The sequence below is a fragment of the Idiotropiscis lumnitzeri genome, chromosome 3 (assembly GCF_059441095.1).
Source record: "Idiotropiscis lumnitzeri isolate Australia: NSW breed Sydney's pygmy pipehorse chromosome 3, RoL_Ilum_1.0, whole genome shotgun sequence".
In the NCBI taxonomy this organism is placed as follows: Eukaryota; Metazoa; Chordata; class Actinopteri; order Syngnathiformes; family Syngnathidae; genus Idiotropiscis; species Idiotropiscis lumnitzeri.
This window is the reverse complement of record NC_142393.1, coordinates 6,600,990-6,628,774: the sequence shown is the minus strand read 5'-3', so window position 1 is coordinate 6,628,774 and position 27,785 is coordinate 6,600,990. Positions and strand designations below refer to the sequence as shown.

The window sequence follows — 27,785 nt, the reverse complement described above, 5'->3', positions numbered from 1 at the left end:
TTGTTGTATTGCACTGGAGAGGGGAGCCCTCTAATCTCGTTGCACACTTGAGTACAATGACAATAAAGGGATTTCTATTCTATTTCTATTCTATTCTATTCTATTTTAATATGTAGTGCATATAACATGTTGCATTTTAATAGAGTGGACTATGCTGAGTGTTTACAGTTTGAGTGGAGATACAGGAGGACACCTCTGCTGCAGGGAGGTGTCTGCAATTGGCAGGGCGGCGGCACTTCTTCAGAAGTGAGGATGAAGTAAACAACATCGTGCTGAATCCTGATAGAAGAATTTGACGTCAAAGTCCGCTGCGACCCACGACGGCGCGCCCATGTTAAACCGGACTAAACCAGCTTTTGAGAAGACGAACTGTACCACCCTTGAGTTTAATCTGATTTCTTGAAGTGTAATCTGATTCCCCGATGTTATAAAAGGGAATGTGTGAAAAACATCGGGCAACGGAGGGGAGATGAAGTTGTCCAATAAACTTTATTAACCTTTCTGTCTCCACTTGAGCTGAGTGCCTCTCTTCTTTTAGCTTATGAACACTTGTGTCAAATTGGCAAACCTGACACTACTCTATACGAATATAAAACACACTGTAAAGAGAAACGATAAGTGCTGTATCAAATGGACGAGCGGTTTTATTTCCTTTCAATGACAACAGCACCATCTGCTGGATCAGTTGGGGCACTACCTCGATTGGCACTTTTTTTTCAGTGAGAGAGAGCGAGAAAGAAGAAAGTGAGAGAGAGAGAGGGGGGGAACATTGTATGTTTCTTCATGTATTGTTGAACCTCGTCTTACGTTCCGCATTATAAATATTCCAACCATTTTGTTCGTGTGTCCAGGGTTTTGGACAAGGTGAAAAGATGGTGGAGCAGCATTGTTCAAATAATGAAGAAACGGTCTTCAACCCACATCATCTCATCCACCCACGCTACAAAAATCCCACTTGACTAAATGTTGAATGAAATCTAGTTTGTCATGTGTCAATCTGAATGTCCAATTATTTTTCTGCCATTTGCAATTTGTTATACTATAGTATGCAACTCAATAAAATGGTTTTGATTTTGCTAAGATCATAGAATGTGAAATAAATATTGTATTTTGTGTTATCATGTGTGGACTTCCACGAGTATTGAAATTTCCACACATTTACACTGCGGTATATTTTTATATTTTTACATCAAGGTGATCACTTATCATGTAAAAGAAAGTGTCAGTCGGTTATAAGTTTCTTATAGGAGTAGCAAATTAACAAATAAGATGATTACATTTCTGTTTTTATATATATATATATATATATATATATATATATATATATATATATATCAAATTAATCACAAAAAATAAATAAAAGTATACAATATATGTAAAGTGGCACCGTTTTTTGTATGTGACGTCTAGACTTGCTGTTAATGCTGAACGTGCTTGACTAACTCATTTCCTGGAGAACCGCATGAAAAAGCAGATGTGGCCAAAGGAGGAAAGCTGCTGCTCACACGCCCGTTCAGTGGGTTTCCTTTATTGAGCTTCACGACACAGCAGCTGCATCACTTGACTGCATGTGCCACTCAATGGAAAATGGGGCTCATCAAGGTCCTTGGGGTCATGTGTAAGTCGGAGTGCATCCATCCATTATGAGACATGTTCAAGAGCACTCATCTGCATTTGTTTTGACAGATATGACGACTCTCTGTGCGGCTCTGGATTACGAGGATGGTGAGAAACTTTACTAGTTAAATTACGTGGACTACACTTAAACTAGCTTGAAGGCGTGTGTTGCATTTCTTTCTTTTTTTTGTGTGTCTTAAGTATACAGATTTATATTGTTAAATGATTTCTGATTCCTAATCAGATGTATAACAGAACCAAATGAAAACAATGTTGAGGAAGTCACGCAGAAGAAACATGAAGTACTTTGTTCTTGTGAGAGTGACACTTCCTCAAACAATTTTGGATTGTGTCATTCTACTGTGTTTCTTGTGTGGATTTCAATATTTTTGCCATATTTCCAAGATGGTCCTGCACTCTACGATACATGTCAAAGGTGTTAATATTGATTTCCATGCATGTCTCAGTCAGATTAAGGTTCAGAGAGTGCTCATATTGCGCTGCATTCATGTTCCTCTTAAAATGGCTACGCGTACCGGTTTTTAACATCTTAACTGATATTTGAAATGTGAAGACCTCACAGCAAGTGTGTTTTGACTGCTCTTATAGTGTGTGGTGTACTGATGATGCCGAACGCAGCACACCACACTCGACGATATTTCCTTTGGCAATCTGGAGTGTCTTCCCCTAAACTGGCGGTTGTAGTTCCAAGACTGACCTGTGAGGCAACATGGTGCCACAGCGCACCCATACTGATGGAAAATACAAAGAAGAGTTCTCATAGATCAGGGGGTGGGCAAACTTTTTTTGATTGGCGGGCCACAATCGGTTTTAAAGTTTGACAGAGGGGCCGGACCAGGAGCAGATGGATGGAGGGTTCCACCTCATCGGAGAAAAAAAAAAAAACATTTAATTTGAAATGAAAGCGAACAAAAGCATTACAACAAGTTTGAAAAACCACAGTATTTAGAAAAGAAAACATGAACAAGGTTTATTCATTACATTTTTTTCAAAATCGGTGGCCCGGATGAAAACGTTTAGCGGGCCGCATGTGGCCCCCGGGCCGTAGTTTGCTCGCGCCTGTCATAGATGAACGAAGAGCAGTATAGTGGTTTACCGTTAGCTTAGCTGGTTAACTACATCGCAGTTGGAAATTGTTCTTTGACTTGTTATTGGGACAAGTCCACATATAAAATTTGAGATCATCTGGCATTTGACATCCAGAGTTATGAAAAAAAAAATATTTCTGTGAGGACTAGGCCGTAGTTGACTTTCTTTTCGAGTACCTCATCCTATGGCAATGCAATTTGCTTTATCCAAAATGACAACAGCCATTTTAGACTTGTCACAATGTGTTTAAACTGAAAAATTAATTGTGTCGTCATCTCCCAATTTACCAGTCACCTCCATGTTCATGGACATTTTCCCAACCAGTGCACTGGTAACTGAGAACCAAACAAGCTATGGTGAGAAAAGCAGCACCAACAAAAACACACTAAGTCCTGAATGTATCAAGGGAGCTGAGTGTTGCAATTTTGTTTTTCCATTTCTACTCCAAGATGTTCAAATTGAGAATTTTGCTAAAATTTTAACTATCATCTCCTCCATCAGACACCTCCGTGTTCAGCATCAATTTCCCAACGAGTGAAGCGTCAACTGAGACACCGACTGTCTATGGTGAGAACAATCTGGAAACACCGTTGAAATGAAAATGTGCTACAGTGAATGCGCAAAAGTAACCGAATGAACGTCCACCTTCATAGACAGTAATCCCATCTCCACATTTCAGACAACTATCGCAAGCAAAATCTGCAGTATAAAAATAACCTATTTAAATACATATCGCAGAAACAATCACAGTGTGTTTACAGAAAACAAATCCTGATTTATCTGAATTTATCATCTTGCAATAGACATCAGTAATCGTGACCAAAGATGAAGATTAAACCTACAGCTGTCTTTTTGTCGGCATAAAAAGCAGGATCAAAGGACACTGGCATTGAATAATCATCAACAAAAACTAAGGTGATCTGAAATACTGTACTTCCTGGTTTGCTTTCAATTTCCTTCGTTAGTCAAATTTACGCAGTGGCAAACTCAATAGTGTCCCAGTATCTGGTGGAATCACACCCCGAATCAACGGGAGACAGACAAAAATAGAATAACCACAAAATAGTCAGACTGCAAACCCGGAACCCGGGGCGGTTCACTCAGCGATGTCATTTAAACTGTATCTATGTTCATACATTTCCAGAGCCTCTGGTCCCATCACTGCACCTGCAGTCTCCCTGGTGGGATGTCTTCCCCTTTGAGAATGCAGAGTTCGCATGTAGCGTCGATGACAGGTCTGATTGGACCTTCAGTTGGTACAGAAACGGCCAACGCTTGCTTGATGCAGACCCAAAAGTCTCGTCAAATCGGTCCCACCGAGCGGTACTAACGATCACGGCAGCATCACAGGCGTACTCTGGAATGTACTCTTGTAAAGCTCATCACAAAGTGAAGGGCGAGTCCACCGACAGTAACCCTGTTGAACTGAAAGTTTATGGTCAGTTTCACATCTCTCTATTGCTCTCGTTGTTGAAAATGTGTTCATGTGTGATCTCTTCTTTCTGGTTAGCAAACAAGCCAAAGCCAATATTGGTGCTGAACCCAAAGTGGCCGAAAATGTTCCCTGGAGAATCTGTTACCTTCCAGTGCCTGATGAACATGTCTTCTGGTTGGGATTATCAGTGGTATCGCAATGGCAAGGAAATGCCAGGATCTCTTAATAATACTTTTAGAATAGTTTCTTTAAAGATGTCCGACAGGGGACGGTACCACTGCAAAGCCAAGAGAGGACAAAGTCCTTTCTACACAGAGCAGAGTGAAACATCGATTCTGCAGGTGTCTGGTAAGCATGACACTACCGTACTTCATGGCTTCTTTAGTACACGTCATTCTGATGACCACTTGTCAAACTTCAGAACCCCCCACGCCGACCATGAAGCTCCGGACATCCTGGTTAGACGTGTTCCAATTGGAAAGTGTGGAGCTTACTTGTGACGTAAGCAACCCGAACTGGATGTTCACTTGGCACCGAAACGGAATGGCGCTCCAAGAGGACTCTGCCTTGGTCTGGAGTTTAGGGGGCTCTCTTCTTAACATCACCTCTGCTTCTCGAGACCACCAGGGAAAATATACCTGCAAAGCACACTTAGAGGCCAGGAACGTGAGCTCTGCTTTCAGCAACGCTGTGGATGTTACGGTTTATGGTGAGTGATGTTGTTACGCTTCTGTTCTACATTTTATGGAAGTTTAATTGTAAGCGTGTGGTGTGTGGTTGTCTGTTGCCATGCCACTCGGTGGTACTTTGATATAAAAAGTGTCTTTGCCCTTCTGATGCTGCTGGAGCCCGTGCTATTTGTTTCTCCTTGTCTTAATGCGACTTATTGTTGATGTTAAGCAAATATTTTGTGAACACACAATGTACATTTGACCTTTTGTTTTTTATTTTTGTCCATTTCCGCAAATAAGTAACATGTTGAAGTATTAGCAAACAGTGCAAGGATTGCAGCTTTGAAGACTGATACTGATCATGACAAAGGTTTCAGGACTTCAAAATTGCCTTGACCAATAACTGTGTCATATTTTTTTTGTATTCGGGAAAAACATTTCTTCATGTATTTCTTTTTTCACTTAATGACTGAAGTATTGAAACACTTATTCTGTTTGATTTAGAAAATATCCCAAAACCGTCACTGAGCAAGGATCCTGTTTTGGAATCAATGTATGTTGGGGAAAACACCACTTTGACCTGCAATGTTCACGTGGGGTCTGGTTGGACATACCATTGGTTCAAAGATGGAAAGGAGGACCTTGTGTCCAAAAACAAAACCCTCAGAATCCGCCTCGGCCCTCAGGACGAGGGGACCTATTGGTGCAAGGCTACCAGAGGTCAAAGAACAGCCACAGAAAACAGCAACATGATGACTCAGGTTGTTCGAGGTGGGTTCAGTTCAATCATATGAAGACGTTACTCATTGAGTTAAAAAATAAAATAAAAAATTACCCCTTTTTTTAAATCTCAGGAAGTCTGTGAGTGAAACAGCATTTTGTGTGCACCTTGCTTCCTTTCCAAGCTGTTATTCTGTTGAAACAGGATGTGGTACTGTGCAGGGAGGGGACGGAAATGAATATATTTAGCGGTGAATGTTTAACTGGGGCGGGTGGCAGTGACCTGTTTCGTTTTTCTACTTGGTCACCTTTTCTCTGCATTTTAAGATGTTCAGGCCTTGGATATCGAGATTATTATAGCTAGCTTGCTAGCTGGATAGCTAGCTAGCTAGCTAGCTGGATAGATAGATAACTAGCCGGATAGATAGAGAGCTAGCTGGATAGTTAGCTGGATAGTTAGCTAGCTAGCTAGCTAGCTAGATAGATATATAGATAGATAGATAGATTTTTCGTCCTGAATGAGGTCTACACTCATCTGACTTACACTCTGTTCTTCTGAGAGGAACCCTGCAGTGTTTGGATCAAATTAGCTGATTGGACCATGTGTTTCTTTTCAGAAATTCCTCTTCCATCTTTGACACTAAGCAGTCAGTGGGCTGATGTGTTCCCCTCCGAGAGTGTGACGATGAGCTGCGCGATGGCCAACAGTTCTGGATGGACGTATACGTGGCACCGAGACAATCGGCTGATCCCCGCCGATGGCACGGTGTCTTTTGGGCCAGATGGAGCTACCTTGTCTATCGGCTCTGTTTCGATTTCTCACCAAGGACGGTACTGCTGCTGGGGGAAGCTCAAGGGCAGGAGTGTTCGCAGCGACTGTGCAACTGCACTGATGCTCTGGGTTTATGGTGAGTCCTCTTTCTTGGATACACACGCAGTGGTATCGTGACTCTTCTGGGTTCCCCTTGCGAGGGATATATATATATATATATATATATATATATATATATATATATATATATATATATATATATATATATATATATATATATATATAATCAACCAATATATCTATATCAACCAATTCAGGGTGTTCCCGGCCTACTGCCCGAAGATAGCTGGGATAGGCTTCAGCACCTCCCGCGAAACCTAGTGAGGAGAAGCGGTACAGAAGATGGATGGATATATATATATATATATATATATATATATATATATATATATATATAATATCTCCTGCTATCTAGCGGAAGAGTATTTAATTGCTCTGCCTGTCACTCTACATCACTGGCAGAGATTAATGAACAAAGATACTCTATATGATTTATACTGAATACAAAAATATTAATTTTTGGACCCCTCGATATAGTTGAAAATTACTCACATAGGTGATGCCTACTAATGGCTGAAGTATTGATCCACTTATTTTGTTTGTTTTAGAACATATCCCAATACCATCACTGAGCAAGCATCCTATTTTGACCTCGATGTTTGTCGGAGAAAACACCACTTTGACCTGCGATGTTCATGTGGGGTCTGGATGGACGTACCACTGGTTAAAAAATGGAAAGGAGGACATTGTGTCCAAAGGCAAAACCCTCGTAATCCACCTTGGACCTCAGGACGGGGGGACCTATAGGTGCAAGGCTACCAGAGGTCAAAGAACATCCACACACAACAGCGGCATGGTGACTCAGGTTGTTCGAGGTGGGTTCAGTTTAATCACCCGAAAGACCTTGTTCATGTTGCTAGATTTGGACATTTACACATTGTTTATTGCATCCCTTGATTTTTTTTTAGTGCAGTCATCTGCATTCATGTGGTTTTTATCCAATTTAGAGTTGGTCCACAATAAGGTCTACACTCACCTGACTTACACTCTGTCCTTCTGAGAGGGACCCTGCAGTGTTTGGGTCAAATTAGCTGATTGGACCATGTCTTTCTTTTCAGAAATTCCTCTTCCATCTTTGACGCTAAGCAGTCAGTGGGCTGATGTGTTCCCCTCCGAGAGTGTGACGATGAGCTGCGCGATGGCCAAAAGTTCTGCCTGGACGTATACGTGGCACCGAGACAATCGGCTGATCCCCGCCGATGACACGGTGTCTTTTGGGCCAGATGGGGCTACCTTGTCTATCAGCTCTGCTTCGATTTCTCACCAAGGACGGTACTGCTGCTGGGGGAAGCTCAAGGGCAGGTCTGTTAGTAGCAACTGTACATCCGGAATGACGCTCAGGGTTTATGGTGAGTCCACTTTTTTGGATAAACGTGTAGTGGTTTCTTGACTTCTAGGTTCAAGCCACAAATTGTCTGCAGACATTCCATCACTAGATGGCAACATAAATCTTTACAATGGATGCCCACCACCAGTTCCCATAGTTTGATTGGCAACTTTTTGACAAATTCTCGTTTTCCAAGCATGGGTCCAAAGAATGAAGCTGATGATGTCCATTTACTTAAAGCACAAAATCAGAGAATAACTCAAGAGAAGTGAACGTATAATTGACTTGGAAAAGCAGTACCTCATAATGAGTGAAATCCACAGTGTACTGTAGAAAGACCCCATTTGAATACTTGCCAGACATGTTTTTACACACTAGCATTTCTGGCACTGTTTTTTTAAGGGTTTTGACTTTTGAAATAAAAATGAAATTAAATTATCATCTCACAATATATATCAATAATCATGCCATGCTTTTTTTTTTCAAATTTACAGTCAAACATGATAGTGTGCCGCCATCTAGTGGTCGACATTGGTATTACATCCAAAATAAATAAGTATAACTGTACAAAAGAAAAGTGAATAAGCGACACTGCGAACCCGGAACCCGAGAAGAACGGGGTTTTATTGTGTACTACACTTGGGCAGATGGTGTTGGTGGCTTTCACGCTCGATGAGTAAAGAAAAAGAAATGCTGCAAATTTCTTCATCGGCATATTTTAGAATTATACAGGTAGGTTTTTATACAGAACAAAACTTTTATTTATTATTTTTTTTTAAAAAAAAACATGAAATTATTTGTTGGACTGCAATTGATTAATGGTGTTTCAATTAATTCCAGAAAGTTCAATGGTGATGGGAGTAATATTAATTTAGACGCGGTCGCCGAAAAAATGTCATTTACAAGTCAAGGTACTACTGCATTTGGAAAATTCTAAACAATAAATGTAACATTTTTCTCCTTAGATAACAAACCCATCGCCAAACTGAGGCAGGACCCTGAACACACGGACATGCACACTGGAGATTCCGTCTCGTACAGTTGTAGCATCAGCCGGTCCTCCGGTTGGGAGTATGTGTGGTACCAAGACGACATCAAGCTCCCGGTATCAGGAAACAATTACACAATCCGTTCGGTGGCCAAAACAAACGCCGGCTCGTATAAATGTGAAGCAATCAGAGGGAGAACGAATCACGTCTTCAAAACCGAACAAAGTCAAGCTTTAACGCTCCAAGTTGAAGGTTTGTGTGACCATCTCCCTTGTGATCGTCACCAACAGTATGTGGTGGTCAAATTTTTATTTGCAATATTTTATCTTCTGCAGAGCGGCCATCAGCAGATATAATCGTCTTAACCGGATGGTCTGAGGTCTTTTCCACTGACAGGCTCATGCTTAAGTGTGAGGTGAAAGGCAGCGAGAACACGTGGAACTACACATGGTAATAAAATATTCCTTTGCGCTGTTCGCAATCACATGGCATCCAATACGACGACTTGATTTAAGAAGATTAGAACAATATGCGTGATTCTCTCTAGGAACCTCATGCCAACTGGTGAGGGCCAGATGGGTTTCCACCGAGTTTTGAATTTTTTTCTTTAAACCTCCACGGTGCCATTTTGAGTCAACATTTCGAGTGGTTGCCATTAGATTGTGCAGGCGGACCTAATGTGGTGATCTGCGTGTGAAATATACCACGCATCAAACAGGTCGAAGGAAGGGCAGATGATCTTCAACTCGTCGTCTGACAAATACATCGTCACACCCCAGAATGACCCTGAGCAGAGCCAATACATTTGCCAGGGCATTCGTAGTGGGCGACCGTCTTACTCCGAAGGCAGCATTCCTCTCACCACCAAGAATTTGCGTGAGTTTTGAATTCCATGCAGCGTATTTGATGTTGAATTACACCAAAGTACTTCCTCACTTCTTGTTTGTGGGTTTGATTTGCTCTAGTGTTAAAGAGGCGGGTGCTTCTTTCCATCTCTGGCTGTATCTTCTTTGGTATCGTTGCTGTTTTCTTCGGCTGCTTTGCCCTCAGATTCACCAAAAAGAAAGGTGTGGTGGACATTTTGAGCAGGGGTTGGCAAACTTACGACGGGAGAAATTTTTTTATAATCCTGTCATTTAAAAAAAAAAAAAAGATCCAACATAATATTTTTGCTAATTATTCTCTGACCCCTGACCCCTGACCCCCCCCACGGTCCACAGTTTGAGACTCACTGATGACCAGTCTTTTCTAATTGTGCAGCAAAAAATGATGACGGGCCGGAGGAGGGCGAGCTCTTCCTCACCATGGCTCAGCTCAAAGACCGTGACGGTATGGCGACATAGAGCGCTTTCTATTTCCTCAAATTGGATGACTCGTCTTGAAGCTATTTTCTGAAACCACATGCGCCGCTTGCCTCAGTCTAGGCGTTGGCGCTCGTGTTTAAGTTCCTCTCTCTGGCTTGCAGATGCTCCTTGTCCGCTGGTTGATTACATCACAGATGTGGAACTAAACATTCCAGCAAAAGGTACATGGCAGATAAATGAATGATGTTGTGTCACTAGTCTAGTTCCTCAGTTTCTTCAAATTTGTGCTACAGAAGGAGCGGACATTATTTGCAGTGACGCAACATCACAACCGGTATCCTCGCAAGATGACCGAGGTAAGAAAATTGTGCAGTTTAATCATTTATAAATGTGCCGTCAACATCCTAATTTGTTTTCTTTATGTGACAACAGAGAGCAGTGAAAGACCTCCAGCGGAGGAAGAAGCTCTGGTTTCCTTTCAACATTGAGCCGTCAAAAAGTATTTCAAACCTGCAATGCCTCAGCCAAAGAAAAAGAGAAAATATTTAACTGGCGGCGGTGCTGAAAATGAAAAGTCAAATCATCACGGATACAAATCGCTAGGATTGGATTCTATTTTTTTTTTTTGAAAATCATTTCGGTACTGTTCAAATATTGTGGAACAATTACTTTGTGAGCTATCATAGCGTATGACATAAGCCGACAGCCGTCAATGTATGCACAACTATTCCAGCGAAACACCAGATGACACGCTTCCGATAAAGCTTCGAGAGAGGAGCCGTACCTTTAATGGAAATGTGACAGCAAAATTTGTTCTCTTTTGTGTTGGTCTATTCTGGCCTGTTGGATAATATGTGATGAATAAAGCTACAGTAAAAAAAAAAAAAAAATTCTGCCTCCCAATGAATCACCCCCAAAAATGTTCAAAATATTCCCTTTGTGGAGAAATCCGAAATCCTACGAAAGGGGAAAAAAAACAAACAACCTTTTTTTTTGTTCTTCTTCCTTTTTTTTTTTTTTTTTACAAATTGAAAGACTTCAATCAATGCAAACTGGCTTACATCTACTTGAGGATATCAGCCAGTTTCTCCACATAGTAGTCGTGGTTCTCCTTACAGTCTTCCCAGGGAGTAAAGCTCTGGTCCTCCTTCTCCACGTAGGTCTCCCAAACATGCTGGAAATCAGACGGCTTCATCATCCGCAGCTTGCAGCCAGCGTTCACCAGGGCCTTCAGCCCCTCCACTATCTCTGGCTCCTCGCATTCAAAGAGACGAGAGCAGAAAACGCACAAACGCAGCTTCTTGCGTTGACGGAGGATGTCGGCCACTTTGATTGCGCAGGCCACACAGGGACTAGATGTCACGTACCATGTGACGTCATATTCCTGCGACGGGTTACTGTCAGGGAGTACCTTGAAGGTTAAGAGAGGGGAGAAAAGAGAGTTTTCACTTGGTGTATCTCTTTTTCATTCAAATCAGTTCAGTTTTGGTTCAATTAGAATCACACCGTCATAAGCAATTTAGCTTTCTGAGATTAAGTCCGCGTTTACCCGTGGCGATTTCACAACTAGGCCTTCAGTGAAGTCCTACGGCTGGAAAATTAATATACAGATACACACTTGGGAAAATATATCCTCAAATTGAGTGGCAACCAGTTCAGGGGGTGCCCCGCCTCTTGCCCTAAATCAGATGGGATGGGTTCCAGCTCATCTGCGACACTCGTAAGGGCAAGTTGTACAGAAAATGAATGGATCAGGGCATGGATTTTGATGTTCGTGTCACCCCTTTCATTTATGTTTAATGTGCTTTCAAAAAAACATGTTCGGTTAAGCCTCGGGCAGTACAGTAATTAATAATCATACAAAAATAAAGCATTAAAAAAAAAAAAAAACATATCCGACAACATTTTGTTTCCCCGAAGTGACAAACAACAATGGCAGACCTCAACATGGACAGCCCGTCAGAATCGACTCAGAAAGTGACATTTCGTACTTATCCGTGGTGATCCACGTGTTTGAAGAGGAGTTTGTTGAAATGATGTATGTTGGACCATGCGTGCACGAGCCAGATGCTCAGAATGGCAAAAATGACAAGAGACAGTGAGATTGGAAGAATGCTAAGAAATATCTATAAATAAATTAAAAAAAAAAAAAAAAAATATATATATATATATATATATATATATATATAAATTGATTGTGATCGCAACACTTTATCATAAACAAAAAAAACAAACAAACAAAAAAAAAAAAAAGATCTTGGAAGTGCTTGAAATTCCTCAGCGTTCCGAGAACGAAAATGGTCCATTAATGTGCCCAATTCTCATCTTTTGGCCACTCATACAACTGAGCGGAGCTATTTCACAGAAAAACGGCAAAGAGCAGTTGACAGGACAATCAACAAAGCAGTGCAAATACCTGACTGGTGACTCGTCCTTCTTATAATAATGTCAACCGAACAGACATTTTCATTGTTAAGTGCATTGCTATGGGTGTAAATATGAATAAAATAAAAATAAAATAAATAAATAAAAAGAAAATTAAATAAAACTAACAAAAGTACGCTCAAAATAGTTTTAGTATTAGTATTACTCAAAAGATGGTTGGCCAAGTTCATATCACACTTGATCTTTAAGTGCTTGAAAGGAATGAGGCGTTTCAAACTGAAATTGCCTTTTTCCACCCAAATCAGTTTTTAATGACTGAAGCATAACATTTAACCATGAAAAGTAATTTTTAAAAACGTTATTTGACAGACCTGACACTATAAAATCCTATATTACCTATGGAAGTGTGAAACTTTATCTGGAGAGTCCCGTAGTTAAGCAGCGTGCTGCAAAGGCGAGAGGGGGGGGGGGCCCAAATGGAATTTTGCTTTGAGCGCCAAAAAGGATTTTGCCGGCTCTGTGTGTCTGTATTAATTTATCATTTGAACTTGCAGAAGCATGAAACCATTCTAAACACGTTGATTATAGCAACAACTGCACATGGTACTTTCACTAAAGGGTTAAAAAAAAATCCGGCCCAGGAAGCTTTGAGGGAAAAAATTTTGACCAGTGAGGGTGACCGACCATCAAACCTCAAAGAACTGGTGTAACTTTGGGAACCGCCAGCAAAGCTGCCGTTATGGAAAAGGGATAACAGTATGAACAGCTGAAGAGAGAGCGCATTACTTGCTGAAAGAAAGCCTCTTCAGCGTGAGCTGTGGCATGTTCATCCTCCAGATAACCTTTCAAAGGCTCAGTGCTGCCCCCTGGCGTGTCCACTCTGTAGCACAGCAGGGTCTTGTTCCTCCCCGACGAGTACTCCACATTCCTGAACTGAAACTTGAAGTAGAACGGGCTCATCTGCTCTCTGCTAGGAAATTAACAAAATTGCTGTAAATTTATGATCACGTAGAAAGATCTGGGAGCAAAGGCCAAAGAAGGCGAGCTGATAAAATCGGCGGTTTGGCACATAAAATTCAAACAAACAAACAAACAAAAGCAGGTGGGAAAAGTTGGCATACTCTTTACTTAATTCCCCTCTTTTATTCATTTTCATCGTGCTTGTACTGACTATTTTAGCTAGCTAGCGTTAGCTCAAAGTTATGCTCCTAACATTGCTTTGCTAATATAGTAAATAAAGTAACAGAAAAATCGTAAATTAATCAATAATAACTGGGTAGAAATGACATCATACCCGCATGTGTTTTTAAAGATTAAACCGAGAAATTATGAATCCATGAAGCTTGTGGATTTCGAGTTGGCACAAGACAATGCGTTTGATCCACTTTTCTGCAACCGAAACAATTCCCACAACTTTGCTAGTGCTGTGAACTGAGTAACAAAAAACATTAGCTAATAATCAGTGACAAGAAAATACACCTTAGATGTCTTTTGGGGAGGTTAGCCAGAGAATCTTTGAATTCTAGAAGAAGGTGATTTGTTTTTGTTTTTTTTAATATGGCACAAGACTAGCTTCTGAACACATCAAACAATTCTCTTGAAGGCCGTGGACAGGGTATATGTGTTTCTCCAAATTTGTTGCCATTGTCATTAACTCATTCACTGCCATTGACGGCTTAAGACGTCAAAGAACTATTTTTTTTTCCAACTTGTAAGATGCCAAGATCTGTCATTCCCCAACTCAACCGCAGCAAACTTTAACTCGCTCCAGTTAGTCTTTTTTCAGTCGTACTATCATCAGCAAAAGTTGACAAAAAATTACAAGCCTATTTTGACAAAATAAGGAGTACAAAATATCTGTTTTTAAATCTAGTTATTAAAAGTAAAAGGACGTTGGAAGAGCTTTACTAAAGTATAATTTAGATACCTCAATATTCTACCAAAGAGTTGTTTTTAGATACCTCCCACTACTACTTTCCATCGTTTAGCAATGCAGTGAATATGACATTTCCCGTGAGCTCCTCTCTCCTATAGTTGATGATGAGGCAAATAAAGTCCTGCATATAAATAGATCCGGGCTTTTTTTTCTATTGAAATATTTCGAAATCAAATATATCCCTATTCACTGAAACTCTGCCCACAGAAAAAGAACAAATGTACCAGATATGCAAGCGTCTTACTCACCCTGTGACGATCTCAAACGGCGGCAGTTCAATGGGCTCAAACTCGCCGTTTGCATCATTTTTCTTCACTTGCGCGCCTGCTGCCCCGGCAGCTTCCCCGTTCCTCTTCTCTTCATCCGTCGCACACGGCTCAGGGGTCGTCTCCGGCTTTTTGGCAACTTTGTCCTGCTTTTTGATGGATTTGGCCTTTTCTTTCTCCTTGTCATCATTGGTTTTGTTTTCTACCTTCTTCTCCTTTCGCTTAACACTGACCCGGCTACTTCGCTCGGCCATGATTTTGCAGGAAGGAGCAAGTGAGAGTGTTGGCTGAAGAGAAAGAGGGTGCGAGAGAGCGGGTGCAAGTGGAGTGATAACCCGAGTGCATCAACAAAAATAGAAGCTATTGTGATCCTAGTCATATCATGTGCATGTCTGGCTGGGGCAGGCTCTGTGAACCCAGTCCCCCTCCCCCCTCCCCTCTTGGTCCCCATCCAGGACCTGGATGCTAAAAGGGCAAGCGATAACAAGACAGCACATTCAATAACAAACCTAGGATGGTCCTCAGTGTAAATAAAGCAATTAGACACGCCTGCTGCTACTTCAGAATTATAGGACCAAAAATTGTACAGTAGAACTCCAACGTTGTGTTTTTGAGAGGTCATTTAATGTCTCCCATCTTGGCTGTTATCCTCTTCGGTAGGTGCTTAAATCTTAAAGTTATACTAGGATGAGATTACCGGACAAAAATCTTGGAGTCCTGACCAACTGCACCAAACACCTTCACATGAACTTTAACAGAAACTCTGAGCTCGACTCACTCTTCTGGATAAATGCATACAGCATGAACACTCTGTAGAAAGTCTGTTCAACTCCGCATTTCCCAACATTTTCAGTTGGTGTAAATGTTAGGACCAAGTGTCCCAACATTTTTTGACATGGCGTACTTGTCTTCAGACCGTTCAAATGAGTGACTAAGCGTGAGATCCCTGAAACAAAAGATGCCCACGACCTCTTGTAACTGTCAGCGGTCAGCAACAGGCAGGTTATTAATAACATAAACTGGTCTGTTTATCCATGTGTGTGTACAGGGTTACCAAGGCTCTCTCAATACAGAACCATAACTTTTGTTTTTGGCAACTGTACTGTCCTGCTCTGCACCTAAGCAATAAGCTGCCTAAGCCCCGAGCCACCTAAATCGAGGAGTGCAGACAAACATGATGCATCTCTGTGTTATAAATAGCAAAGGGAGCATGCAAGGAGGCCAGCTATACATGTGCCCGTTCACTGTACATTCAATCGGTGAAATCACTCCGTGTCAATACGGTCCGTCGAGTGGGGGAGGGGAAGAATTGGTTTTGTACGTGGATCTCTGCAGTGCAGATGTAATCACTTGGCATGAGGCAGAGTCAGCAGGGGCGTTCAATTACAATTTCCTCCAGTCCTACCGCCACACTCTCAGCCAAGTAATTCATTTGAGAGGCAATTACCAATAGGAGCTGGCTGGTCTAACGCAAATGGATGAGCTGTCACAGTCTGGTGGGTAGAAAAAGGGAGAGGGTGTGACACAGACAGAGAGAGAGAGAGAGAGAAACAGAGAAAGACAAAGCGACTTAGAGAGAGAGACAGAGAGGCAGAGTTCAAGTTGCATAAACAATCCACAACACACCAATGGGATGGGCAGCAGACAGAGAAATCGGCACCACTTTTGGAACCTTGTTTGAAACAATAGTGACGTCATACTGGATGGAAATCTATTTAAATAAAGTGTAAGTATAATCCGCATATATCGCCAAACAGCTTACACTGTCACTTGGACGAACGCTTTGCACCTTATAAACAAGGACACCTTACACCTTATACCTTAGAAACTATGATACCTTTCAAGAGGTCCTCATCACATGACCAGGGATGCCCAAATCCAATCCTCGAGAGGCCCTATCCAGCCTGTTTTAGCTGTCTCCCTACAACACACCGGATTCAAATGATCAGGATCGTTATCTGTCTTGTGCAAAGCTTGAAGATGAGCTGATTATTTGAATCAAGATGTGTTGGAAGAGGGAGACATTATAAAACATCTGGATAGGTGCTCTCGGGGACTGGACTTGGGCACCCTTGCCCAAGTCCAATGACACCTTGAACCAAAGCGCGTACATTATCTTAAACCCTACAACAAATGACATCTTATTCCCTAGACCTTATGACACCTTACGATGTAAGGACAAATGGACAAATGAAGCTTCATGGAGCCCTTTTGATATTTTTTTGACTCCTCTAGATGGCACCCTTGGTTTATAGATGCAGTGGAAATTTAAATAATTTGGAGGAGTAAAAAAATACCACAAGTGCTTCATGAAGCTTCAGTTTCCCATCACGACCCTTACACCCTAGGCCCAACAACATCGTACACCATTGAACCAATGGCTAATACGTCATCTTATATAGAACTCATGATGCCTTAAGCCTCATGTGCCACCTTAAACCCAATAACCAACACCTTACAGCGTAGAACCGATGCCAGACTAAACAATCTACGACACCTTAAATTGCAGAACATTTAACAACTAACCCCCAAGAAACTAGGGCACACGATTTCATAGTTTAACTCCGAAGGCTCTCCAAAACCAAAACCATGCCAACCTTATACTGTAGTACCTAGAACACCTTAAACTCAAGACCAAACAACACTACACAGCCTTCAAAGACACACAATCCCTGCATTTTTTCTAAATTTTCCATGAACTGGAAATCCGACAGGAGGTTGGTGTATAATAATAATATGCCTACACGGCATTCATCATTTTACAAAAAAAACAAGTGAAGGTCATTTATTAAGAGCTAGTGATGAGACATACACAAAGAAGGAAAATATTGACGTTAGTGGTTGATGCATTGTCATATAGGCATTTAAAAAAATCAAATACATTAAATTTTTCTGTTAATATATATATCAGCAAGTGGGAGTCCTTTGCAAAAATGTTTTGTTCAGTGTAATCATTGGTTTGTTAGTGGGTTAAATGTCTCGGCGAACGGTATATGCGGAGACAAGGTCGGGCAAAGTCAAATAAGTCGTTCCCTTTATTCCTTAGCATGTGGTGTGATATTTTGTATAAGGCTCCAAACAATGAGACTATGTCCATAATAATCTGTAATTGGCTTTGAGGTAGATTAGTGTCTCCAGGTTCTTTGGTAAGAATCGTCCTCTCTCAGGCCGCAGACATCGATCGGCCTGGCTGAAGATGCTTTCTACCACGGTGCTGCCAGCAGGTATGGTCAACGCCCTCTTGGCCACTTGGGCAAGGAGCGGGAAGTCAATAGCTTTACGACGCCAGTAATGCAAAGCTTCTTCGTCAGTGGGTTCCTCTCGCAAGTAGATGGCGAGTTCTTGCTCCAGGCTCTTGGCCTGTGTCATGGGTCTCTGTTTGATGAAAGAGAAGAGCTTGCAGGGCCGAGCCAGCGACGACACGGGCGATGGCGCCGGGGCTGGAGACGTGTGGGAATGAGGAAGTTCTGTGTTGGAGTCTGCGGAATATTTGGATAATTCTTTGAGAAGAACTTGTCTATGCCATTCAGGGTCACTGCTCCACGTGAGCTTGAACTGGGGGTCAAGGGTGGTGGCGGTGATGTAGAGGAGATCCTCCAGGATCGGGGCGAGACGACGCTCGGTGGCCTGTTTGAGGCTGACCATGAGAGACGGACAATGGGGGGTGGACGTCTCCGAAAGATGCTTGCGTAAGCCCAGCACGCATGGGAGTGCCAGACTAATGGACACATGTCTGTCGGTCTGTGTGTCTGGTCGTCGTTCCCCGCACACCATGTCCCAGGCTTCCATGAAGGGCTCCAAAGTGTCAGCGAGCTCCCTCAGCAGCGCCGTCTCTGGAAGACCAAGCACCATTTCTCCAGGGCCACTCATCTCCTCTAAGACCTCGACAGAGTCCAACAGCCGACGAAGCACCTGCATCCCAACACATACAGAAATAGACAACTTCTTGAGACGCTATTTGACTTCATCGACTATCAAAAGCACCTGTTGTTTTACTGCTTATGAATAGAACAAAAAAAAAATCCAGAAGCAGAATTTGCTTTCGTTACATCTAGGCTAGATTACTGTAATGCACTTTATTTTGGAGTCAGCCAGTCCTCCATCAAGCATCTCCAACTGGTCCAAACTGTTGCTGCTCGCCTTGTAACTGGAGCCCGGAAGAGGGAACACATAATCCCCAATCTTGGCTTCTCTTCACTGGCTCCCAGTCCACTTCAGAGTTCATTTTAAGATACTTCTGTTTGTCTTTAAATCTTTAAATGGCCTGGCCCCAGTGTACCTCTCTGAGCTCCTCCACTCCTATGTACCCGCCTCAGATCGGCAGACCAAATGCACCCGTAGGTGCTGAAGACTAGGTAGAGCCTCAGAGGGAATCGAGCATTTTCTGTTGCCGGTCCTTCTCTCTGGAATGACCTACCATTACATGTTAGACAAAGCCCCTTTCTGTCCACTTTTAAAAGTCGTTTGAAAAAATTTTTATTCTTTGGCTTTTGATTCAACATGAGACTGTCGCTGTTTGGCTGTTTTTCTGGTATGTTCTATGTGTTTTAATTTGTGTTCTAGTTTACGGCTAATTTACATTACACCATATGTAAAGTAAGTTGTTACAGCTGTGGCTATTGTGAGATGCGTCCAATAAATAAAGTTATAATAAAGTCAATTCTACCTTGTCTCTTATCTCTTCAGCAAGAGGACATTCTTTTCAACTAAGACAGGTGTCTGGTTACCAAGCCATGAGTTATGGAAGTCCAGGAACTATTTGGGGTTTAGTGTCTAAAAGGTTTCAGGAAGCAAACTAGACTCCCTCCACCAGAGGTCACCAACATGATGCCAACGACTACATAGGTAGCCCGCGGACCAGTTCTAAAAAAAGTAGCCCATAGATGGCTGGACATTGTGATTTCCTAAGAATATTGTAGAAGTGATCATCTGGTAATGTGAATGTGGTGGGTGACATCAGCATGTCTGCTTGTGAGTCAGGGCATGAGCTGGATCTGACAGCAGCTCCTGTGTTAGCGCATCAGCAACTGTGAATCGCTTTAGTCTACTACTCAGCTTGCATTTAAATGAATACATGAGTCCCACACAGGAAAGAGAACATTAATCCTTGAGAGTTTGAAAAAAGATAAGATGGGTTACTGTAACGGCAATTAGTGAGATCATAAATACCTTAAGTTGGGTAGCCCAGTCTTGAACCAGTTGCGTCGGATTTCCTAGGGCCCCAATCGCCATGCCAGGTCCGTCAAACACCTGACTCAATTTCTCTGGTGGAACCACTGTTGTAATGTAGCTATAGAAGCGGCCAGCTTTGGCTAGCGCAGAAGAGAGCTGCGTAGAAGAATGCAACCCCTCTCTGACACAATGGCTAAGAGAGCGAGAGAAGCAGTCCACGCGACAAAAACCAAGATCCCGCTCCCACGAGTCCTCCCATGCTTCCTCTCCCACTTGTCCATTCCTGATGCCTCCGTCAGCGTTGTTACGCCTTTCTGCATCATCTTCATCATCCTCCTCTTGGCAGAAACCGGGTAGACAGCACGGCTCCACAGTAGTCGAGGCCAGAAGTAGGTCAGACACAACACGGAAGGCTCTTCCAGACACGCCGTGAGAGTGACAGACTTCTTCAAAATCTGAAAGAATCCGATTCCCACGAAGGGGAAGGCACGCCAGGAGAGCTGAGCGCATCTGCCATTCCAAGGACAGAAAGTGGCAGGTGACACCAAGGTAACTAAAGAATGAGAGGTCAGCCCATAAGAGTTGTAGAATACCAGCGAGCAGTGTGTTAGTATGCTTGCATTGTCTGTTGGTTTACGATCCTTACCCAAATGGGGCTGCCGATGAGGCCCTCCAGACATCCAGGCTGAGGCTGAGGGCATGCGCCGAAGCCAGTGCCTGACGGATAGTCATCTGGGCCTGGTAAGTGTACGCTGGGAGGAGCTGGTTTTGGATGTAGTGCTGGGCATCCGGGGTGTAGCGTGGCTCCAGGAGCTGAAGCAGTACCCTGAAGCCACAATTTTCCACCATGGAAACTGGCTGCAGATCGCGAACGATCATCTTCGCAATCGCCTCACTTATCAAAACCTGCCGTTGTAATCATGAGAAAAAATGGCAGGTTATTTGCTGGTCTTCCGTGGGATGAGTACATAGCGTTAATGGGGAATCGAGGCAGACACTTTAAAAATATCCACACTCTCCACTACACGGTATTTAGATGTTGTGATTTAAAACAACAATTATATAAAGTCTATAGTTCATAGGGCTACCTAGATATTAATTATAATTTATTGATTTCATCACATTTATTTATTACATTTGTACTGGCCCAGTCAGGTCTTCATTACTGAATGGGGTTTAATTCACCGCTAATGTCGGACCCTTCACCACCACGACCATCTTTGTAATCACATTTAACTCTCCCTTAGGATGGTAACTAACGATTATTTTAAATAATCGATTAGCTTGTCGATTAATCAGCTTTAAAAAGTTTAAATTTCCCTCCCTTTTTTAAAAAAACAGGTCATTATTTCAAATTGACGATGCATCAAATGCACAAAAAAACAATTATGATTCAGTTACTGGTTTGGTTTGTGTCATATCAGAAAATATGTAAAAATGCTGATCATTGTTTTCCAAGGTAAAAGCAAATATTTAATTTTCATTAAACACAAAGAAAATCAGATATGTTTCATGGATGCCAAAAGAAACTGTATATTTACTTGGGAAAAGGTGAAATTTGGAGTATTTGGACACTTTTAAATTAAAAAAAGGTATTTAAATGATTCATCAATTTATTTGATAATCGATTAGTTGTCGATTAATCGACTGATGGTTGCGCCTTTACTCTCTCCTTTTTGTCACTTACATTTGGTTGTTAAGATGTTTTTCATTATTTAATTCAATAATTAGTTATGCTGCACTTTTTTAACAACAGACACTCGAGTCTATTTGCTTACTCCTTGTTTTCTTGTTCTCAAATACGTTACCACCTGAAAAAATGGATGCTATCTGCATCCACATAAAGACATGTTTGAGCCAGGAAAATCTTCAACGCTTCTCTTTCCATATGTGATGACATGCCAAGACCGTCTCACACACCTGACGTGGATCGTGCTTGTCAAACTTGCTGACTCCTCCTCCCTCCCTGGTACCCATCCCTCCAGCACCTCCTCCCACTCCCGTGCCCACAGGGAGAGTGTAGCGGGCATTCCCTCCATTGGCCATCAAAGTGTGCATGGGTGCACAGGGGTAGCCTTCTCTCTTCATGTCCTTTCTTTTGACAAAGTCATCATACATGGCTTGGTGCTTGCGCTGAATGGAAGCCACAAAAGTGTTACTGCATTAACTGCATTTTGGCAAATGGGCCAGTCCAGAATTTGAGGACATGAGATGTGGTTGGATGGTGGCAGGTGATTTAAGTTAATTCACAACAAGCAACAGTTCACCAGATAGAATTAAGATATATTCTTGATAAAAGGCTTCGAGGTGTTTATCGACACTCTCAGATGAAGGTTACTGTCAAACTAAACATAGAGCAAAGAAAATTACAGTACATGACGTGTATTTAAAACAACTACATAGCATCCGCTAGCTTAATGCTAACGTACAGTGGGAAACTCCATATGTACAGGGGCTAACAATTAGCATCTAGCGGACTGGCGGTGTTGTTACCCTTGAAACAACAGATATCTAAACACAAACGGTGCTGCAACACAAATTAAATAAATTAATTAATTAATTAATAAGCAATTATTTAATTGTTTTAATTATTGCTGTACCAAGAAGCAGAAACAGATTTTATAGGTCAAACTTCAAAAACAAAAAAAAACCAAATGGGGTCCAAAGATTTTTATGAATAGGGCCGCAGGGTCAAGGCCGGAACGGTACACAGATAGCGGCCAGAGTACGAGGGACTGACCAGCAAAAAAGGGTCAAGTGCAAAAAAACTAAACATGCTTCAAAAAAGTAAAAACTTTTTTTTTCTGAATTAGCCTCAAAATTACATTTTGGGACACACAAAGCATCTCTGATAGATAAATAAATCAATCAATAAATAAATAAATGCTGTTGACCATTGTTGTTGAATGGCATTTGCGTATGTTCACATACACGTATTCTGTTTATTAAAATTTAGATTTGGAAATCATTTACCCTTGTCTCACGTGTTGAGGTTTTGATGGGCTTCAGGGGATTTTCGGATAACAAAATTAGATCTGACACTTTTTCATTCTTGGGGAAAACTGGACTAGTGTAGCAAAACTGTAGATCCGTTTTACTAAATCCAAGCTGATGTGCACGAATGTCTAATTTTGTTGACAATGTGTCTGCTTTAGTAGCAGACTGAGGAAATTAGAAAGTATTCACATTCAAGAGACTGAAATCAGACAATTAGGACTTTTAAAAATAAAACTTGAAAAATGGTTCAAAACAATTTCCCTTCTGTTGCATTTTGTGTTATTGGGCACTGCCATCTTATTGTATTAAAATGTTAAAAAATTATGTTTTTGTGACTGGATTGACAGTTTGGTTATTTGTTTCTTCAGCCTCTGTGGAGAGGAGCAGTTGAATGTGAGAGGATGATCATTTTAGCGCATAAAAGTTGGCTTACCCTAGAACAATTCGGCTCCCTCACTTGTAAAATGATGGCTACGCCCCTGGGGAGGTGGAGAGAAAATGCCCTCCAATTCTGGAATGACCCACATACAACATGCTCATCTTTCATTCCCATGGCATTTTGAGGGAATTACCTTCAGATGCGTGACGAAGTTGGACGTGACGCTGCGCTTCGCTTGGATTCTCGTGCCGCAAGCTTTGCAGTTGGATTCGATTTTGCCATTCTCGCCCTCGAACACAATATTAAAGTAATCCAAAATAGACACCTTCGAAACGGACGCCATGGGCGCAAACATTCCCTCTCGTCTGCACCCAATCCGAAATCACGAGCAAGGACAATGATAATGATGATGATGATGGTGATGATGATGATGAAGATGATGATGAGAGCGACGTAACGGTCCTTCCTCGCTGGCTTTCATGGGCACAGGTCGGCGTGTTTACTTCCCAGTACCGCGGTCACGCAATTAAAAAAATAAACAGATAAAAGCGAAAAGAGGAGGAGGGTGCACAAAATAAAAACGACACAAGTTGCGGAGATGGCTCGCTTAACGACCGGAAAGCTAACACAGGCCACTGCGGATGTCAGCAGGAAAATAACAGTTGACGATACATCCGTCGCTCGGAGTCGGACGCAGGAGGCGAGACGACACCGTGTTCGTGCGCGTGTGCGCATGAGGGCGGACCACTAGACCAGGAAGTACACGCAAGGGACACAGTTTCATTTCCGGTTGCTGCTTGGACGGCACAGACATGTTATTATAAATGTCCGTTTTGTCGGAAGGCTTCTGGTCGTCAACTATCATTAATATTGTATACCACTATAAAATACTACATCCGTTTTCCTCAAACTTTTTACACCAATTACCACCTAATAAAAAAAAAAAATCAAAGCTCTTAAAGTATATTCTAAAAGCGCATTATTGTATGCTGTAACATTACGCAGTTTGAAAATAATCATACCGCATATGCATAGTAAAACAAATAAAATTGTACGTGAATTAATATTCCGTTCAAGTGAATGTTAAATTAAGGTTAGTGTTTAAAAAGAACCAGATCTTAATCATTAAATTGGTCTTGCACGAAAAATAAAACAAAAAAACTATGAAGTAATTCGTTTATGTGCCGCTAGAGGGAACCCACGCACCGCATAATTGGAGAAGCACTGCGATTAGAATAAATTGATATGTAAAAGGTGAGGACTGGAGAATGTTATACTGCTTATAGCACTAATAGTGTAGGATTTCCCTGTAGGGTTTCACACTAGATTTAGGGTTTGAACCTAGGGTTAGGGTTACAAATTAGAGTATTAAACTTGGGTTAGGGTTTCAAAAAAGGGGTTTAAACAAGGGTTAGGGGTTGACAATACTCTTTTAAACTAGGGTTACGGTTTTAAAATAACGTTCGGATTTCAAAGTAGGGTTTTAAATAAGGGGTTTAAACCAGGGTTTTAAATTAGGGTTTTAACCAAGGGTTAGGGTTTCAAATTAGAGTTCCAAATGAGGACTGTGCAGAGGCAGCCCCCTGCTTGCAACCAAGATTTTTCCGTCACTGATCTTAGATGAAGGATCATGTCCAACGAATTGTTTTTTTTTTTTGGACATCCACTGGACTTTGCCCGCCACTCGGTTGGGGAGTAACCCTTTTTTGGAGAGAGTATTGAAGAGTAGATCATTGATTTTAATCAGCACATTCAACAACACATTTACAATGACACATGAAAATCTAGGACACACAAATGAATGACCAAAAGATCAATTTCAACATTCAATTGTTTCCTCTTTTTTTCTCTTTTTCTCCGCTTTCTCCTGAAAACGTCGCTTCAGCTCCTGCCTGGTGTTTAAAATTTGCACTTGAAGCGTTGCAATCTCAGCAGACAGTTCGATGACTGTAAAACGAACAAGACAACAATGAAGTGGCGCTCATACAATACGTCAGCAGCGTAATCGTGATCACGTGCAACAACGACGTAAGGCAGCCAGGAAGCCATTTTTCTGTTATCTGAACAAATATTTCGACGTTTCTTCATTACCTTGCTTGAATGACAACTGGGCTTGTTTCAGGGCTTGTGGCACCAAAATCCCAAACCACTGAAGTGGGTTTTGCTGAGGATCCGCTTCACTTTTTGAGGCTGGAAGATCTTCTGCTGATTTTTTATTACTTACTTCTTCAACCGTCTCAATTTCACTATTAATTTGTTGCGGTTTTATTCTTCTTCTGACACCTGAGAGGGGAAAAGGCACATTCAAAATTAAGTAAATGCTTCATGACAATTTGACGGTGTTTTTTTTTTTTTTTTCAAATGACAAATTTTCAAATGGAGCAAAGTCTTACCTTCCTCTCTTGGGCCAATGTCTTCAACAGCTGCATTAGTACTATGACACTCCTTATTCTGCTTTAGTAAATCTGTGCTGAACTCGACATTGTCGTGCCCAACTTTTCTGTATACACATCAAATCATCAATTTTAACCTGTGTAAGGAAGGTTTTAATTCAGGGAGTCTTGCTTGATTTCTCACCTTATATGAACACCAACCAGTGGCTTTATCTCGTTTGCATACTGAAGAGATGACACTTGTTTGTTTCCCATGGAATATCGCGCCTTGGAAATGAAAAACCATCCCTGCAGAGAGCATGAAATTGTAATCCAATATAACAAGAGATTTAGAATAATAAAATACACCTGACACGTTAAAACGAGGGCTGTCAAAATTAAAGCATTAACTTAGGTGATTAATCTAGAAAAATGTAACTCAGTTAAATATTTTAACTCAGTTTGATTTACTTAAAAAATAATTTGCATACTTTGCAAATATTGTGCCATATTAGCTGTCTTTAGCACGTCTCAGAAAAAAACACTGTGTTTAAGTGACCACTGGGCCTTGCAAACCAACACTGCTGGAGTGTGGCGTTTGTGGGCAGTTTTGAGAAATGTTTCGAAAAAAAATGTCTGCAAAGATGTCTCCATTTAGATCGTATTCAAGAATCCAAGAAAGCTAGTAGAACATTCTTTGAATTAAATATACTTCATATTTGCTGCTTTTGCATCAATTCCAAGATATTATTCAAGTAAATACCTGTTATTAGCTTTGATGTGATTAATCATGGAATTTTTTTGTGATTAATTAGTTTAAAAAAAACAATCACTTGAGAGCACTAATTCAAACACATCATACTATACATGAGCAGACATTATGAAGAAAAACAGCTACTATATGCTGCCCACAACTTCTGGTACATTTATTGAACTGAACTTGGCTGTGGGTTGGCATCCATGTACATCAGTCTTTTGACGGCATTTCAATTTGATATTGATCATTTTGGTATGGCGTGTACAACATGCAAATTTGAGGCCACTAAAAAAGCTATCGGTAAGGTATAACGGTAAAACGTGCGGCGTGCTTATAAAGTACAAATTTGTGTTTAAAAAAAAACAATGACATACTTTCAACTCCAAATTTATCGTCGTGTATTTGTAGCCCATCCCGACCCTAAAATAAAACGAAATCACACAATGCATTTTTTGCATGCACGTTATATTTATAATGTGGCCGCACTTTATATTTCCCACAATAACATACAAACAAAACAGTTTGTCCGTCGCTACCTGCTCGATGAGGGAGTTAAGACGAGCTCGTTTTTCCTCCAGCAACTCCAGCTGGTCCATGAAAGCAAGCAGGTTTTCATCCAGTAATTGAGCAGATTCGTCCATAGCTTTCCTGTTGGGGTAAATTAGACTCTTAAATCTGATCGACTGTGTTTCAAGCACGAAACAGACGATAAATTGCTACAAGGGTACAAAGCTTCCGCAATGCGTCACGTGACAATGCTTCACGTGGTGTAGGAACGTCACGTGACATTACAAAACAGTGTTGGATAGGTCGTGTGATCTTTCACCCATGGTAAAACCGAGGGCTCAGATTCTGCTCAACTGTATTGGAGGTGGCAGTAACCTTGTAGATTAATTTAAGTCTATAAAACGTAATAGTTTAACATTCCTTCACGACCTTCATGGAATTAGTAATCAATTCACAAGACTCATTGATCAGTTTTGCCAGTGAACAGTAGCCCCAGCTACGGTTCGTACTTTTCCAGCTGTAAACGTAAAAGTCATCTTCGCCGAACATGGTGACGACGTCGATGTAAGATTAAGCGATGATGGCGCCATCTATATATATATATATACCGTATGTCTATATCGGCGGATCTCTAAGCACGGTACAGTTTGACCGTGGGCGATTTTCGGGATATTGAAATATTCAAATCATATGCAAAATACGTTTGTCGAATATTTGGGGACTTTCGTTTTATTCCGCATTTTTCTCTTCCATTAAATTATTTTTAGGCTAAGCGGACGGAGATTGTGATGTGAAATAATTTTGAAAAAATACTCTCTTAACCTGAGGAAAAGAATCGTTCCCATACCGGGAGTCGAACCCGGGCCGCCTGGGTGAAAACCAGGAATCCTAACCGCTAGACCATATGGGACCGGTGAGATGTCGCCCTTAGAGCTTCTGTTATAACTAC

The 27,785-nt window shown here is 41.4% G+C and overlaps 4 protein-coding genes and 1 non-coding gene across 7 annotated transcripts; 1 reads left to right on the top strand and 4 right to left on the bottom strand.

The window, feature by feature from the left end:
- The first annotated feature begins 1,484 nt into the window (after positions 1-1,484).
- Positions 1,485-10,938, top strand: LOC148339657 (hemicentin-1). Its single transcript, XM_088291165.1, has 19 exons — positions 1,485-1,618; positions 1,687-1,725; positions 3,018-3,083; positions 3,229-3,294; positions 3,872-4,165; positions 4,238-4,510; positions 4,584-4,871; positions 5,338-5,604; positions 6,171-6,461; positions 6,994-7,260; positions 7,504-7,794; positions 8,738-9,013; positions 9,097-9,211; positions 9,480-9,637; positions 9,727-9,828; positions 10,022-10,090; positions 10,227-10,286; positions 10,359-10,421; positions 10,498-10,938. The coding sequence occupies exons 1-19, from the start codon at positions 1,588-1,590 to the stop codon at positions 10,551-10,553; spliced, it is 3,072 nt and encodes a 1,023-aa protein (XP_088147291.1). The 5' UTR covers positions 1,485-1,587; the 3' UTR covers positions 10,554-10,938.
- Positions 10,831-15,006, bottom strand: apobec2b (apolipoprotein B mRNA editing enzyme catalytic subunit 2b). 2 transcript variants are annotated; one of them, XM_088291167.1, is made up of 4 exons: positions 14,635-14,955; positions 13,237-13,417; positions 11,127-11,476; positions 10,831-11,022 (listed from the first exon to the last, which is right to left on the bottom strand). In XM_088291167.1, exons 1-3 carry the CDS (start codon positions 14,904-14,906, stop codon positions 11,129-11,131), a joined length of 801 nt encoding a protein of 266 aa, XP_088147293.1. In that variant the 5' UTR covers positions 14,907-14,955; the 3' UTR covers positions 10,831-11,022; positions 11,127-11,128. The 2 variants fall into 2 exon arrangements, with proteins under 2 accessions (XP_088147293.1, XP_088147294.1); XM_088291168.1 differs by having other exon boundaries at positions 10,831-11,476; positions 14,635-15,006.
- Positions 15,007-17,422: 2,416 nt separating this feature from the next.
- Positions 17,423-24,769, bottom strand: LOC148339655 (zinc finger BED domain-containing protein 4). The gene is made up of 5 exons (XM_088291646.1): positions 23,394-24,769; positions 21,745-21,957; positions 20,471-20,730; positions 19,822-20,377; positions 17,423-18,564 (listed from the first exon to the last, which is right to left on the bottom strand). Exons 1-5 carry the CDS (start codon positions 23,553-23,555, stop codon positions 17,740-17,742), a joined length of 2,016 nt encoding a protein of 671 aa, XP_088147772.1. The 5' UTR covers positions 23,556-24,769; the 3' UTR covers positions 17,423-17,739.
- Positions 24,770-24,918: 149 nt separating this feature from the next.
- Positions 24,919-27,332, bottom strand: vma22 (vacuolar ATPase assembly factor VMA22). Of its 2 annotated transcripts, XM_088291647.1 has the most exons (6): positions 26,866-27,332; positions 26,704-26,749; positions 25,778-25,881; positions 25,594-25,700; positions 25,292-25,483; positions 24,919-25,147 (listed from the first exon to the last, which is right to left on the bottom strand). In XM_088291647.1, the coding sequence occupies exons 1-6, from the start codon at positions 26,943-26,945 to the stop codon at positions 25,020-25,022; spliced, it is 657 nt and encodes a 218-aa protein (XP_088147773.1). In that variant the 5' UTR covers positions 26,946-27,332; the 3' UTR covers positions 24,919-25,019. The 2 variants fall into 2 exon arrangements, with proteins under 2 accessions (XP_088147773.1, XP_088147774.1); XM_088291648.1 differs by lacking the exon at positions 26,704-26,749 and having other exon boundaries at positions 26,866-27,292.
- A 342-nt stretch (positions 27,333-27,674) lies between these two features.
- Positions 27,675-27,746, bottom strand: trnae-uuc (transfer RNA glutamic acid (anticodon UUC)). The gene has a single exon. It is a non-coding gene; the product is annotated as a tRNA-Glu (tRNA).
- Between the last annotated feature and the right edge of the window lie 39 nt (positions 27,747-27,785).